At 43.4% G+C, this 17,046-nt stretch overlaps 1 protein-coding gene across 1 annotated transcript in view; it reads left to right on the forward strand.

Annotated features, from left to right (window-relative positions):
• Positions 1 to 17,046, forward strand: part of galm (galactose mutarotase) — a 71,518-nt gene that overhangs the window by 27,117 nt on the left and 27,355 nt on the right. The window contains exons 3-4 of the mRNA XM_068044531.1: positions 5,314 to 5,520; positions 10,937 to 11,018. Of these exons, the coding sequence (XP_067900632.1) occupies positions 5,314 to 5,520; positions 10,937 to 11,018 (289 nt within the window). The remainder of the gene's footprint in view (positions 1 to 5,313; positions 5,521 to 10,936; positions 11,019 to 17,046) is intronic.

The raw sequence follows: 17,046 nt of genomic DNA on the forward strand, positions 1-17,046 counted from the left end.
TGGTCGCACACCATCTATATCTTCATCATCATAATGCGGTGTAGGCAGGCAAACTATGATGATGACCAACTCCACTGGCTCTCCTTTCAATCTCACAAGCGTGACTCTATCACCATCATTTGTACCCTATGCTACCGTAGTTCAATTACTTGAAGGATAAACAAATTTCAGGGATATGGGTGAAGAATGGGGGAATGCAATAAACTGGATTGCTCTGCAAAAGAGATAAAGCAGAGTCAACAGTCCAAATGGCTTCTTTCTATGCGGTACTATTCTATGGCTTTGTGATTTCGGAATACGTTGCCAAGGGGCAACAAGTGAATGAGAAACAGGAGGGGACCAAGGATAGATCCTTGAGGGATTCCAAAGGTAATGATCCGGGAATGGGAAGAGAATCCATTGCCAATGATTCTCTGGCTGCAACGAGATAGTTAAGAATGGAACCAGAGGAGTGCAGTCCCACCCAACTGGACGATGGATGAAAGGCATTGGAAGAGGGTGGTCTGGTCAAGTGTGTCTAAGGCTGCAGATAGAACGAGGACTGAATGCGTACCATGATCACAGTCACATAGGAAGTCATTTATGACTTTAATATGGGCTGTTTCAGTACTGTGGCAGGAGCGGAAACCTGACTGGAGGGATTCAAAAATTGAATTCCGGGAAATCTGGGCACGGATTTGGGAAGCGACAGCATGTTCAAGGACTTTGGGGAGATTGGAGATGGCGTGGTTGTTTACAAGGACAGAAGGGTCAAGGTTGAGCTTTTTGAGGAGAGCAGTGATGACAGCAGATTTGGATGGGAGGAGGACAGTACCTAAAGAGACAGAATGGCTAACAATATCAGATAAAATGGAGGCCAGGAAGGGAGGTTGGCTGCTCAGCAGTTTAATGAGAATAGGATTGAGGAAGTTGGAAGTGGGTCTCAAGGACAAGATGAGCTTGGAGAATGCATGAGGAGAAATAGGAGAGAAACTAGATGAAGATGTGAGTTTGGGGCTAGGGCAGGGGCATCTTTAGGGGAAGTTTGGTCAGTGGGCTGGGGGAATGAGGGAAGCAGCAGAGGCAGCTGGAGGGATGGTCTCAATCTTGGTGACAAAGAAGGCCATGAGCTCCTCACACTTGTTGGAGCTATGGGTTGAGGCGGCAGGGAAGAGATGTTTAAGATGGTGGTTTGTAATGGAGAGTGAAGTTGGGTGTTATCTTTGCATTCCAAGATGATCCTGGAATAGTGAACAGCTTTAGCAGATGCGAGCATGACCCAATAGTGCTTTGTGGTCCAGCCAGTTCAGGCGATGAGCGGCTAAACCTGTTGTCCATCATAAATATCAAGTCTGTGTCCCTTGGACTAAAGAAAGCGGAGATGAGGGCCATAGCAGATCAGCCATAACTTAATTGAATGGTAGTGCAGGCTAGAGGGGCTGAATGGCCTACTCCTGTTCCTATATCTCTGCTTCAATCACTAACTCTCGGAATTGTAGATCTCCAGTCTCCAATGAGCCTTGCTCAGGAGCAGTAGCACTAGCCAAATAAAACAAGTGAGAGTAACAGGTGTTAGTATAAGTTTCTGAACAGTGCACTGCACAGAATCTGACCTATATATATATATATGTGTGTGTGTGTCTGTGTGTCGCAGCTCTGTTGAGAGATGAGTTGAAAATAGATTCCTTTTTAAAAACAGATGCTGTTGAACTTTAAGTAGGTGAGATCAAGATATCTGCATGTCTGAGTGTCTCAGGTACTTCAAATCACAATGAAAGACTGATATTGATACACATTGATATTTTAGCTGTTGCTTGGGTGATGTATAACAAAGATTGTGTCTTTAGCCACAGGCAGTGACAAACATTTCCTTTGAAGCATAAGATTATGTAGATAAAGTACCTCACACCTTCCGTCCTATTTGCACATGTTAACAGATTGCCTCTCCAAAATGTGTATGTTTGATTGCATTGCAAAAAGCAGATAGCACGAAGGAAAAGAAAGAACTTGTATTTATGTCACACCTTCCAGGGCCTCAGGATGCCCCAAAGTGTGTTACATTCAGTGTAGTCACTGTTGTAATGTAGTAAACATGGCAACTAATCAGTGCACTGGAAGCTCTCACAAAGAGCAATGAAATAATGACCAGATAATCTGTTTTAGTGATGTTGATTGAGGGATAAATATTGGCCAGGACAATGAGAGAATTCCCCTTGCTCTTTGAAATAGTGCCATGGGATCTTTTACGACCACCTAAGAGGGCAGATGGGGCCTCAGTTTAACATCTCATCCAAAAGACATCACCTCAAACAGTGCAGCACTCCCTCAATACTGCACTGGATTTGATTTTTATGCTCAAGTCCTGGACTGGGACTTGAACCCACAACCTTTTGATTCGGAAAAAATGCCACCAACTGAACCACAGCTGACAGGAGAACAATCCATCGGGAATTCTTTACCTTTACCAAGGAATACTCTGTCTCGTGAGCATCAGAAGCCATCTATTGGAGGGGTAAGATTACACTTTCAATGCCTTATTAGGGCAGGGGGAATCTCATTGTGGCTCCACAGGTATATTGTGCCTGCCCAGAATATTTAACTGACCTGTCCCTAAATTAGCAGCCAGAAGTCCTACCCCACTGGATCTCCACCTCCTTGAAAGGATGTGTGGGATTTTGCAGCCTTTATCTTTGTCAATGCAATTTACTATCTGTGGGAAATCGAGTCAGCCCAGTGGGAAGCGGATCTGATCCATGCTGCAGAAATGTGTTGTGCCTCTTTATTGCAATTGTTTTTTTTAAATACAGTTGTTATCAAACTTTAATACTTGTGGTGTATTGTGTTTTTGAGGTTAGAATATTTGTTCTGTCAATGATTACCATTTGATGTTTACATTTAATCTTTTAGCTAGAAAAGAAGCCATCAAAACTCATTCTTTGGATTATCAAATATCCTGTTTAAGAGTGAAAGCTGACTGTTTAAAGCAATTCATGCAAAGCTGTGCTGCCCATATCTTATTCCAAGCAAACTCCTGCTCACCTACCACTCCTGTCTATGTTGACCTACATTGGCTCTTGGTTCCCCAATGCTTCCAATTTAAAAGAATCATCCTAGTGTTCAAAGCCCTTCAAGCCCTCACCCTTCCCTATTTCTGTAACATCCTCCAATCCTACAACCCTCAGAACTCTGTGTTGCTCCAATTCTGGCCTCATGTTCACTGCCCACTCCCTTCACCCCACCATTGGCAGACCTGGCTTCAGCTGACTCAGCCCTAAGCTCTGGAACTCCTTCCCGGCTCTCTAATTCTGTCTCCTCCTTCAGGATTCTACTTAAAACCCACATATTTGACCAAGCTTTGGTCACTTCCCCCAATAACTCCTTATGTGATTGGGATCCATTTTTGTCTGATTATGCCTTTGTGAAGCACCTTGGGATTTCTTTCTACATTAAAAGTGTTCTAGAAATGTAAGTTGTTATTGATGCCTGTGAAGAGGTTGCTGAGCAACAGAATACATAGTGAACAATGGGATCTCTTTTTTTCTACTTTGTCTGAACATGATTTGCTAACCAATCTCTGTATCTTTGAGAGCTGCTTTATGTGCCTGTAGCTGTACATTTTAATTGGGAATAATTGCTGCCACAGCTTCAAAAGCTCTTCCCTACCATTGTCTTCAGCTTTGGATTTTCCTCCTTTTAAGACCCACCTAAAACCTACTTCTTTGACCAAACTTGGTCACCTATCCTAATGTCTCATCCTTTGGCTTGGTGTCAGTTTTTCTCTGATCATACTCCTTTGAAGCACCTTGGGACTTATCTTAAAACCACTTTCTAATTGCAAGTTATTGCTGATTGTTTGCTGAGTTTGCATTGAGCACTGCCTAGATACAATCCATACATACACTGTCTTGCAGGCTTAGAGAGATACTTTATATAATACCCCGATAAACACTTTTTCATAGAACAAGCCATATCATGTTGTACTTGAATCGCAATTTAATTCAAATGGGAGTATAACTGCATCTCTGTGTGTTTACTTATGGATTGTGTTGAATACTGTTTAACTGTTTGACTGTGCTGTATTAACTGGACTGATGCAAGCAATTCTATATCTGGAATATGTCAATTGTGGCTCAGTGGTAAGCACTCACCTCTGAGTCAGAAGGCTTTGAGCAGAAAAGCTGAGCTGACACGCCAGTGTAGAACTGAGGGAGTGCAGTATTGTTGGAGATGCCATCTTTCCGATGAGTTATCTGCCCTCTCGGGTGGATGTAAAAGATCCCATGGCACCATTTGAAGAAGAGCAGGGGAGTTCTCCCTGGTGTCTTGGCCAATATTTATCCCTCAATCAAAACATCACTGAAACAGATTATCTGATCATTATGGCTTTGCTGTTTGTGGGACCTTGCTTTGTGCAAATTAGCTGCCATGTTTTCAGTTTTGCAACGGTGACTACTTTTCAAAAGTATTTCATTGGCTGTAAAGCGCTTTGGGACATCTGGTGGTCATGAAAGGCCATATATAAATGCAAGTCTTTCTGGTTGGCTTTCTTGTATTATTAATGTTGATGTGTGCCCTAACTGTCTTTCCCCATCCCTGCCTTCTCCATATCAACCTTGTATCCTGATCAGGAATTTTTCAAATAATTGTGTTGTGATTTTCCACTTGGAGAAATTTGGGAGGGGAAGGAAGTGTTGAGAAAAGACTAACAACTTTTTAAACAAAAAGAAAAGTCTCCTCCCTTCCCTCTAAAGAAATATTACATGACATTACTGCAATTCTCAGAAGATTAATACTCTGTTGTGATATTTGGGCAGGATCAACATTTGCAGGATTAGAATAACTTTATTCATTATATTCAGTCTATAAGTATTATTAAAATGTAAAGACAGCATCAGTGCAGTAGACTGGACTATTTTTCAGGGTTTCTTAAATTTCACCTTGGAGGAAGTGCTGCCTGAAATAGCAAAAACATTGATAAGTAAATATAATGTATTAACTTGAAACACTCTTCCCTCATTAGACTGTGTATGGTGGGGATCAGTTGGAGCTTTCAAGATTGAGATTGATTGATAGATTTTTTTGTTGGACAAAGTATAAAAGGATATGGAGCTAAGGCGGGTAAATGAGATTGAGGTGCAGATCAGCCATGATCTAACTGAATGGCGAAGCAGGCTCAAGGGGCTGAAACACCTATTCCTGTTCCTAATCTCAACCATTAGGTCCATTTCAACCTTTCACGACCATTGTATCAACTAGGTGGATTAGTAATTTTAATTGCTGTTTAATTTTTTTCTTAAGGTCATTTTAATGTGTTTTAAATTCTTTTTATTGTAGGTGCTTTGGACACCTGAAGTATTATCGAATGGAGTGAGGTTTTCAATGACAAGTGCTGATGGTGAAGAGGGATATCCTGGGGAGCTGAAAGTCTGGGTGACATACATTCTGGATGGAGCAGTACTGGCTATTAATTACAAGGCCCAGACCACCAAGACCACTCCAATAAACCTGACCAACCATTCCTATTTCAATCTAGCAGGGCATGTAAGATCAACTGTTTTAACAGGTTCAAAGCTATAGATACGTCTACACACTTCAATACTGGAGTGAAGATAAAGTGAAAAATGATTTTAATAAGTCCAAGCCTTTCATCCAGAAGCCATCGAGTTTCCCTCACTACATATTGTCCATCTGTTTGGATTGACCTGAGTCATAGGGCCCAATATTTATGGAAGGTGAGGGGACCTGGAAATCCCAGGGACATGGAGATCCTGCCAAATTTAACAGCAGGGCCTCATTATTATTTTCTTCTTCCATTTCCCTGGCTGGATGCCTGGTGGGAAAACCAGCAGCAGGAGACAGCATCTGGGGACTGTTGGGATGGTCCCGGTGTTCGGAAGAGATCAAGACTTGGGAGTCCTTTCACATTTGTAAGACACCACGTTGGTGTAATACTCTTCATGTAAATGTATAAAATGCCTGTGTCAAATTCTGAGTAACTGATTTTCATTCGATCATCAAATGCTTGTCAGAGGCAGGCAATTGGAAGGAAGGGAGGGAGGGAAAGCTTGGGATCGGGGCAGTGGGAGAGGGAGGGGGTTTCAGAGCCCAGCAGCGGTGAGTGAGAGCCAGGGCTCGTTCTAATGTCAGAGTATCTGAGATGACCTCTTGAGAGGTGAACAGCCTCTGCCTGGCCCCCAAACAAAGCTATTGGAGCAAGAGAGAGTGGGGACTCCATGTGTTGGGAATACCCGTGTCCCCTTTCCTTTTGAAGAAACCTGACGCGGTGTCTGCAGAGGTGAGCCTGGGTGTACAATAGATGCCACTAGCAGCAGTGAGGTCACCTATGGAGGGTGGGGGCGCCACGCTGGGTATTTGACCTAAACCTTTGGAAAACTAATTATTTTTGAGATACAATATATTTATATTTCATCCATTAAAAAATGAGCGTTGGGTTGGGGGCAATTTCCTTTTGGTTCTGGGGACCCCTGAAACCACCTCTCTGCTCAGCAACCTCTGCTGGAAAAGTTGCTTGTCACTGAAGGTGGAAGAAAGAAGAACTTGCATTTATATATCTTTTACATCCACTTGAAGAAAGATGGGGCTCAGTTTAGCATTGCATCCAAAAGACAGCAGCTCCAACAATGCAGCACTCCCTCAGTACTGCATAGGAGTGTTAGGCTAGATTTTGTGCTCAAGTCTCTGGAGTGAGGTTCAAGCCTTCTGACAGAGGCATGAATGTTACTAACTGAGCCACGTCTGATACCTAATACAGTAATTTGTTTGCAGCTGGTTGCATTAAACAATGGCTGTGTGTTTTTTTTTAGAAGTCAGTGCTGAGAACACGTCAGAAGGTCATTTGCTGCCCGGTAGAGTGAACCATTAATCAGATGATGATAATGTAAACAGTATTCAGGAGGACCTTCCATGAGAACAGACGAGGGCTTATCACAAGTTTAAATTTATCTGCTGCAGAAATATGAGCTTTTTTGTTTGTGCTTCCCTGCCTTGTGGAATTTTACTGATTTGAGTTTCCTTCCCTTCTTTCCGTAATGGTTAACTGTCTTTTCTTTGCCTGATCTGACTTCCCACTTTCAGCGGCTACGTGGCCTGCTGGCAAACTATTTTTTTTTTATTTCCAAAATATACTTTATTCATAAAAATCTGTAAAAATTACATTGCCAAACAGTTTCAAAACAGCACCAAAAAATACAAACATTGCAAGGGAGATCAGTTTCCTTCAATACTGTCATGAGTTTCTTCCCAACCCTTCCGTTTCACAATTGTCATGTCAATTACAGTTTTACATTTACAGCAATTGAGAATATTAACGATACAGTTCGAGGGGTTTCCCATGGATCCAGCCCCTCAGTTCAGCTTGGTGGGGGGACCTTACACTGTGGTCTTTCCCCATTGAGCCTTTGCTGCGGCTGCCCCAAGCTTTAGTGCGTCCCTCAGCACGTAGTCCTGGACCTTGGAATGTGCCAGTCTGCAACATTCGGTGGTGGACAACTCTTTGCGCTGGAAGACCAGCAAGTTTCGGGCAGACCAAAGGGCGTCTTTCACCAAATTGATAGTCCTCCAGCAGCAGTTGATGTTTGTCTCGGTGTGCGTCCCTGGGAACAGCCCGTAGAGCACAGACTCCTGTGTTACAGAGCTGCTTGGGATGAACCTTGATATAAACCACTGCATCTCTTTCCACACCTGCTTTGCAAAGGCACATTCCAGGAGGAGGTGGGCGACCGTCTCTTCCCCACCACAGCCAACGCGGGGGCACTGTGCAGAGGGGGCGAAACTTCGGGTGTGCATGAAGGATCTGACGGGGAGGGCCCTTCTCACCACCAGCCAAGCTACGTCTTGGTGCTTGTTTGATTTGAAAGTTCTGGTGATGAGGCATTCCGCCAAATGACTTTGACGGTCTGCTCGGGGAACCATCCGACAGGATCCACCGTCTCCTTTTCACGTAGGGCCTTGAGGACATTCCGTGCAGACCACTGCCTGATGGACCGGTGGTCGAAGGTGTTTTCCCGCAGAAACTGCTCCACGAAGGATAGGTGGTACGGCACGGCCCAACTGCATGGAGCGTTCCACGGCAATGTGACCAGGCCCATCCTTCGCAACACCGGGGACAGATAGAACCTCAGCACGTAGTGACACTTGGAGTTTGCGTACTGGAGGTCTACACACAGCTTGATGCAGCCGCACACGAAGGTGGTCATCAGGATGAGGGCCACGTTGGGTACATTTTTCCCGCCCTTGTCCAGAGATTTGAACATCGTGTCCCTCCGGACCCGATCCATTTTAGATCCCCAGATGAAGCGGAAAATGGCTCGGGTGACTGCCACGGCGCAGGAGTGGGGTATGGGCCAGACCTGCACCACGTAGAGCAACAACGTGAGTGCCTCGCACCTGATGACCAGGTTCTTACCCACAATGGAGAGAGATCGCTGCCCCCACATGCCCAACTTTTGTCGTACCTTGGCTACTCGCTCCTCCCAGGTTTTGGTGCCCGCCCCGGCCCTTCCGAACCATATCCCCAGCACCTTCAGGTAATCTGACCTGACGGTGAAGGGGACAAAGGATCGGTCAGCCCAGTTCCCAAAGAACATGGCCTCGCTCTTGCCGTGGTTAACTTTGGCTCCCGAGGCCAGTTCGAACTGGTCGCAGATGCTCATCAGTCTGCGCACGGACAGCGGATCCGAGCAGAAGACGGCGACGTCATCCATGTACAGGGAGGTTTTAACCTGAGTGCCTCCGCTGCCTGGGATTGTCACCCCTCTTATGCTCGCATCCTTCCTAATAGACTCAGCAAAGGGTTCAATACAGCAAACAAACAAGACCGGGGAGAGAGGGCAGCCCTGTCTGACTCCAGATTTGATCGGGAAACTTTCCGATTCCCACCCGTTGATTGAGACTGCGCTACTGATGTTTGTGTAGAGCAGTTGGATCCAATTGCAGATTCACTCCCCAAACCCCATTTTGGAAAGCACGTCCATCATGTAGGTGTGCGATATCCTGTCAAAAGCCTTCTCCTGGTCCAGGCTGATGAGGCAGGTGTCCACCCTCCTGTCCCGTACGTAGGCGATCGTATCCCTGAGTAGCGCGAGACTATCAGAGATCTTCCTGCCGGGTACAGTACAGGTCTGATCGGGGTGAATCACCAACTCCAGAGCAGACTTGACTCGACTGGCTATGACTTTGGACAGAATCTTGTAATCAACATTAACCAGTGAGATGGGCCGCCAATTTCTGATTTCTGCCCTCTCCCCCTTCTGCTTGTAAATGAGGGTGATGATGCCTTTTCTCATGGATTCTGCCATGCTGCCGGCCAGCAGCATACTCTCGTATACTTCCAGCAGGTCCGGGCCGACCCAGTCCCACAGGGCCGAGTACAACTCGACCGGTAAGCCGTCGCTCCCGGGAGTTTTACTCGTCTCGAAAGACTCGACGGCCTTTGTCAGCTCGTCCAGAGTTAGCGGCTTGTCCAGTCTCTCCCTCCTGCTGTCATCTAAGACCTCTGTGATAGATGACAGGAAGGACTGGGAGGCTCTGCTGTCTGTGGGCTTCGCGTCATACAGCCCAGCATAAAAGGATTTGCTGATCCTTAGTATGTCGGACTGTGAAGACGTTACCGAGCCATCTTCTTCCTTCAGGCTGCTGATAACAGAGCTCTCTCTGTGTACCTTGTGGAAGAAGTAACGCGAGCACGTCTCATCCTGCTCGATGGAGCGGACTCTGGACCGGAAGATGATCTTGGAGGCCTCCTTGGCAAAGAGCGAGGCCTGCTGGCTCTTCACCTCTTGGAAGTCCTCCTTGACCTCGACCCCCATTGACTGCAACCGGAGTAGATTTGGCATACTTTTCTGGAGTCGGGACATTTCCCTCTGTCTCTCTTTCGTCTTCTGAACACCTTTGTGGATGAAGAACCTCTTGATGTTCTCCTTAATCGCTTCCCACCAGTGAACTGGAGACTCAAAGAGGGGTTTCACGGTCCTCCAACCATTGTAATCCCTTTTGAGTTCCTCAACGTTCTCTGGGGTCAGCAGTGTCGCATTGAGCTTCCACGTCCCTCAGCCAACCCGCTGGTCGTCCTGTAAGTGACAGTCGGCCAGTAAGAGGCAGTGGTCGGAGAAGAACACCGGCTTGACGTCGGTGGATCCGACTGTGACAGCACGGGACACCAGTACTGTCCATAACTCGGCCAAGGGGATGGCAAGGGTGTGTGCGGACCTGTGTCCCTTCTGATTATTTCCTTCCCCGGCTGGGTAACACTACCACATCCAATTGGTACCTCCCAAGTATGACCCAGTCAAATCAGGAACTGAAGCCTTGAACTGTATCCACTCAGTAGCATTGAGCCCAGAGATATTAGTTTGACTTATTCTTGTATATGGCTAAACATTTTGAATTTCTATTTCAAATACACTAGGCAACTTGCGAATAAACTAATCCTGATAGAACAGCGATTTACATTTGTATAATGCCTTTAACATGGCAAAACAATAACTTGGATTTATATAGCACCTTTTTAATATAGTAAAAGATCCCAAGGTGCTCCATAGGAATGTAATCAGATAAAAATTCACACTTTGTCAAAGAAAATGACATTAGGAATGGTGACGTAGTCAGAGAGGTAGGCATTAAGGAGCGTCTTAAAGGAAGAGAGAGAGAGAGAGAGTGGTGGTGGGGTGGAGGGGTTTAAGGAGGGACTTCTGGAGTTTAGGACCTTAACAACTGAAGGCACAGCTGCCAATAGTGGGGTGAAGGAAGTCAGAGGTACAAAAGGCCAGAATTGGAGCAATGCAGAGTTCTAGGAGGGGTGTAAGGTTGGATCAAGTATCAGAGATAGGGAAGGATGAGGCCATGGAGAGATTTGAACCCCAGGATGACATATAATGCTCTGAGTATTAAGGAAGTAGTTCTAATGTTAGCATTTTCCCCCTTTCCTGTTTCCAATTAGGGATTTCCTAACATCAATGAGCATGAGGTATCTATAGAAGCAAATAGCTATCTGCCAGTCGATGAGACATCAATTCCAACTGGTAAGAATATACACATTTATTTTGTTTATATTTCAGTCCCTATTTGGAGAATTATTCAATAAGGAACTCTCCAAAATTAACATAAGCAAAATAACTGAAATGAAGGAAATATTGGCACTAAGGAATGATCAATTCCCAGTAGCAGATGGTTTCCATCCCAGGATTTTAAAGAAAGTGGGTGAGAACTTTCCAGGTTCCCTAAATGTAATCTCAATTGGAGAACCATTCTGTTTATTTGGAAATGGCACGGTCACTCCGCTGTTTAAGAAAAAGGAGAGAAGGAAGCCAGAGAATTATAGATCAGTTGGCCCAACATTTTTCAGAAAATTACTGGAATCTATAATCACGGATAGGGTGACTGAACATCGTGAAAATTTTCAGCTGATCAGAGAGAGCCAGCATGATTTTTGAAAAGGGTAGGCCATGCTTGGTGAACCTGATTGAAATTTTTTGAAGAGGTGACTAAAGTAGTGGAGAGGGGAAGTCTATGGATGTTACTTATATCGACTTCCAGAAGACATTGGATAAAGTCCTCCAAAATAGACTGTTAGCTAAAGTTGAAGTTCATGGAATTAAAGGCAAATTATTGATCTGGTTGGGAAATTGGCTTAGCGGTAAGAGACAAGAGAGTAGGGGATAATGGGCAGATACTCTATTTAGCATGACATGACTGGTGCTGTCCCACAAGGATTTGTATTGGGGCCTCAACTACTCAGTGTATTTATTTATGACTTAGATGATATCAAAATTTGCTGATGACACAAAGATGTAAGTAGTGTTGATGGAAGCATAAAATTACAAAGAGATTTTTGACCGAATTTGATCAAATTGAGTGAATGGGCAAATAGATTTCAGTGTAGGCAAATGTGAGTTCATCCACTTTTGATCCAAAGGGGATAGAACAGAGTACATTCTAAATGGTGAAAAGCTAGGAAATATGGAGACCTGAAGAAACTTTGGGGTATGGCGGTGGGGGAGGTGGTGGCGGGGGGAGTGGGGGATTGTGGCAGGGTTGTCCAAGTACATAAATGATTGAAATGTCATGATCAGGTACAGAAAATAATCAAAAAGTCTAATGGAATGCTGGCCTTTATATCTAGTGGAATAAAATACAAGGAGGTAGAAGTCATGCTTTAGCTATACAAAGCCTTGATTTTCTCATCAGGAATAACAAAGCATATTATAGGAACTCGGTGGAGAGGTCCGTAAAATGGTGAGATGACAATTCTCTTAAATTGGACGAAAACAAAATGAAAGAGCTAGCTATCGACTTTAGGAAAAAGCCAGTTAATAATATTCTCATGAAGACTCATGATCTGGACATTGAAATAGTCACCAGCTACAAGTATCTAGGTATCAAAGTAGATGATAAGTTGAATTGGGGGTAACAGTGTAGAGATGTGGTGGCCAAGGGACATACACAATTATACTATCTCAGAAAGGTAAAATCCTTTTGAGTAGATCCCACAATTATGAAACTCTTTTTTTTACACCTGTAGTTGAGAGTGCTATCCTTTTTGGATGTCTCTCCTGGTACTATTGTATTAGGAATGGACATTCCTTAAGGGTACAGAGAATGTTGAACCAAAGCAGGAAGGGTATTTGATGAGCAGATTTTTCTTGACGAAATCTGTTCTCGAAGAATTTTGACAAAAGTAAAGAGTGTTATGAACAGTAAGAGTTACCCCTTGTCTCAGTGTTACCGTTGGTTGCATTTGCGGAAAAGGATACAATCCCTTAGATGCAGAACAAATTTGTTTTGAACCTGTTTGTGCCTTTCTGTATAAGAATGTCATTAATGGATGAGGATATGCACTCGATGGGACTCATTGACTGATTATTTTAATGTATTGGAATTAGTTTATAACATATATTTTATTTCAAGTTAGACTTTTTGTGATAGGGTAATTTTCTTTTTATTATTCATTTATAATAGTGGCGCAGTGGTTAGCACCGCAGCCTCACAGCTCCAGCGACCTGGGTACTGCCTGTGTGGAGTTTGCAAGTTCTCCCTGTGTCTGCGTGGGTTTCCTCCGGATGCTCCGGTTTCCTCCCACATGCCAAAGACTTGCAGGTTGATAGGTAAATTGGCCACTATAAATTGCCCCTAGTATAGGTAGGTGTTAGGGAAATATAGGGACAGGTGGGGATGTGGTAGGAATATGGAATTAGTGTAGGATTAGTATAAATGGGTGGTTGATGGTCGGCACAGACTCGGTGGGCCGAAGGGCCTGTTTCAGTGCTGTATCTCTAAATAAATAAGTATAGTGTTTTTAATAGATGAGCAATGTACCCAAAATGAATTTCCGTATGGACAATAAATTGGAATGGAGTTGAGACCACACCTGGCGTAGTGTGAGCATTTCTGGGCACCACACCTTAGGAAGAATGTAATGACCTTGGAGGGAGTGCAGTGTAGATTTACCAGAATGATACCTAGACTCCATGGGTTAAATTATGATAAGTGAGTACACAAATTAGAGTTATATTCCCTGGAATTTAGAAGGTTAAGGGATGATTTGATCAAAGTTTACAAGATGTTAAGAGGATCAGATAGGAGAGAAACTATTTCCACTGGTTGAGGAGTCTAGGACTAGGGGGCATAGTCTAAAAATTAGAGCTAGATCTTTAGGAGTGAAATTAGGAAGAACTTCTACACACAAAAGGTGGTAAAAGTTTGTAACTCGCTTCTGCAAATGGCAACTGATCCTCAATCAATTGTTAATTTCAAATCTAAGTTCGATAGATTTTGTTAGCCAAAGGTATTAAGGGATGTGGGGTCAAGGCGGATACGTGGAGTTAGGTCACAGATCAACTTTGATCTCATTGGCAATGTTATCTAAGGGTGGAAAAGTGGGAATACTGAATATGTATTGATTGACTGACTGAAACTGGAGAGCTGTAACTCAATGGAGTCTGGCTGTTTCTTTTGCTTACTAAGCACATATTTGTTCAGCAAATATTCCACCCTTTATTTCTCTATTTTGTTGCTTCTACATCACGTAGGATTACTAGAATGATACCAGGGAAGAGAAACTATATTTGTGAGATTAGCCTTGAGATACTGAGGCTATTTCCATTGGAACAGAGAAGACTAAAGGGAGATTTAATGGAGGTCTTTTAAAAATCTGGTGTTTTGATGGGGTGCATACAGAGGACTATTTACTTTGATTGATGACCCTTATCAATGAATCCCAATTTAAAATTATTACCTGAAGAGTGAGGAACGAGGTTAGGGTTGAATTTCTTTATGCAGAGGGTTATTGAGACACGAAAAATTTTAGCAGATGGGGTAGTTGAGGTTGTGACCGTTGAATCTTTTAAGGGAAACATGGATTAAATAGAGGAAGATACAGGGCTATGAGGTGAGCGCAGGGCAGTGGGAGTAGTTTTCAATTGCTGTAGCAAAGAGTCACCATAGACACGATGGGCCAAATGGCATCTTTCTGTTCTGTAAATTTCTGTGGTTTTAATGTGTATCAGTAATGGACCCTAACATGTCTGTATAACACCAGCTATCATGTACTACTTGTCATGTCAGACATGTATGTCAAGCTCTGTGCAGATTACAGTACATGACACTCAGTAATGGTGAGTTTTTAAGCAAAATAAAGTTTTTAAGAGAAACTTGGAATACAATAAGGAAACATGTATGGGAAGGTGTTCCTTTAATCGTACGTTAACAGTCAATTATTTCAGTGAATCATATATCTTTTAACTTCAGTTGTATTATTTATTTTCTGGGTCACTGTCCTCTTTCTAAGGTGAGGCAGAACATTGAACCCTGGTGCAAATTGTAAAATTATCTTCACAAAAAAAGTCACTGTACAAAAACATTAGAAAATTTTCAGCTGAGCAGGAAGCCATTTGGCTCATGATGTCTGTGCCAGCTAGAAAAGAGCTATCCAGCCTAAACTCACTTTCCAGCTCTTCATTTGTAGCCCTGTAGGTTACAGCACATCAAGTACAAATCCAACTATTTTTTAAATGTCATAGTCATAGGGTATTAGATTACAGCACGGAAGGAGGCCATTTGGTCCATCAAGCCCAGGCTGGCTCTCTGTACAGCGATCCAGTCAGTCCTATACCCCCACTCTCTCCTCATGGTCCTGCAAGTTTATTTTCCTTGAGTGTCCTTCTAATTTCCTTTTGAAATCAATGATCATCTCTGCTTCCAGAACCCTTGTAGGCAATGAGTTCCAGGTCATTGCCACTCGCTGCATAAAAAAAGTTCTTCCTCACATCCTCACTGTATTTCTTGCCCAGAACCTTTAAATCTGTGTCCCCTAGTCCTTGTATCATCAGTTAATGGGAACAGCATTTCTTTGTCTACCTTATCTAAACCTGTCATAATCTTGTACACCTCTATCAAATCTCCCCTCAAACTCCTTTGCTGCAAAAATAAAAAGCCCAGCTTCTCCAACCTAACCTTGTAGCTAAAATCGCTCCTCTCTGGAACCATTCTCGTAAATCTCCTCTGCCCCCTGTCAAGGACCCTCAAATCCTTCTTAAAGTGTGGTGACCAGAACTGGGCGCAATACTCTAGTTGTGGCCTAACCACAGCTTTATAAAGATTCAGCAAAACTTCCATGCTTCTGTACTCAATACCTGTATTTCTGAAGCCCAAGATCCCATATGCTTTGCTAACTGCTCTCTTCATATGTCCTGCCACCTTCAAAGATCTATGCTTATGAACCCCCAGGTCTCTCTGTCCCTGCACACTCTTTAGAACTGTACCATCAAGTATATTGCCTATCACTACCCCTTCTGCCAAGATGCATCTGTATTCTAAAATCCAAGTCATTTTTAAAGCAGTGGTCCTAGCCCTAGGGGAGCACTTCTGTCTACCATCCTCCAATCTGAAAAACAACTATTTACCACAACTCGCTGTTTTCCGTCCTTAAGCCAATTTTTTATCCAAGCTGACACTGACCCTCCTATTCCATGAGACTCAATTTTGCTAACCAGCCTTTTATGTGGTACATTGTCAGATGCTTTCATAAAATCCATTTAGATGACATCCACCATATCCCCTCATCAACCTTCTCTGTTACTTCATCAAAAATTCAATTAGATTAGTCAAACCAGATCTGCCTTTTACAATGCTGTGCTGACTCTCTTTAAATAACCCAAACCTCTCCAAATGCCTCTTAATTTTATTCCTGATTATTGTTTCTAAAACCTTACCCATCAACATGTTAAACTGACCAGCCTATAGTTACTAGGAATGTCCTAACACCCTTTCTTGAACAAGAGTAGTGCATTTGCCACTTACCAATTCCTGGCAACTCTCCTGTATCTGAGAAGATTGGAAGATCATGGCAAGCCCTTTCGCTATCTCCACCCCCACTTCCCTTTTAACAACCTGGTATACAAGCTATCCAGACCGGGTGACTTATCCACTCCCAACTACAGCCAGCCTTTCCAGTACATCCTACCTATCAATTTTCACCCCATCTATTACCCCTACTGTCTCCACTTCTACTGATTATTTTGTCAGATTCCTCTTCCTTGGTAAACACCGATACAAAGTCTCATTAAGTATTCTAGCCTTGCCCTGTGCCTCCAAGCATATATCACTATCTTTGTCCCTAATAGACCCCACCCCACTTCTTACTACCCACTTACCATTTACATGCTGCTAGATGATGATTTTTGGGTTTATGTTGATTGCCATTCTATCATATTCTGTCTTTGCACATTACTTTCCTCTTCATTTCCCCTCTCCGCTTATTGTATTTGGTCTGGTTTTCACTTGAATTCAAATGACATGCATCATACACTTTTTTTTTCGTTTCACCGTATTCTCTGTCTGCCTTGTCATGCAAGGAGCCCTGGCTTTGGTTCCCCCTACCTTTCACCCTTGTTGGAATGTACCTAACTTGTACCTAAAACATCTCCTCCTTAAAGACCACCTATTGTTCCATTACAGTTTTTCCTGTCAGTCTTTGGTTCCATTTTATCCTGGCTAGATCCCATCTTATCACATTGAAGTTAGCCCTTTCCTATTTAGATGGTTCATTGTTCT

This window comes from Heterodontus francisci, chromosome 13, assembly GCF_036365525.1.
Source record: "Heterodontus francisci isolate sHetFra1 chromosome 13, sHetFra1.hap1, whole genome shotgun sequence".
Classification (NCBI taxonomy): Eukaryota; Metazoa; Chordata; class Chondrichthyes; order Heterodontiformes; family Heterodontidae; genus Heterodontus; species Heterodontus francisci.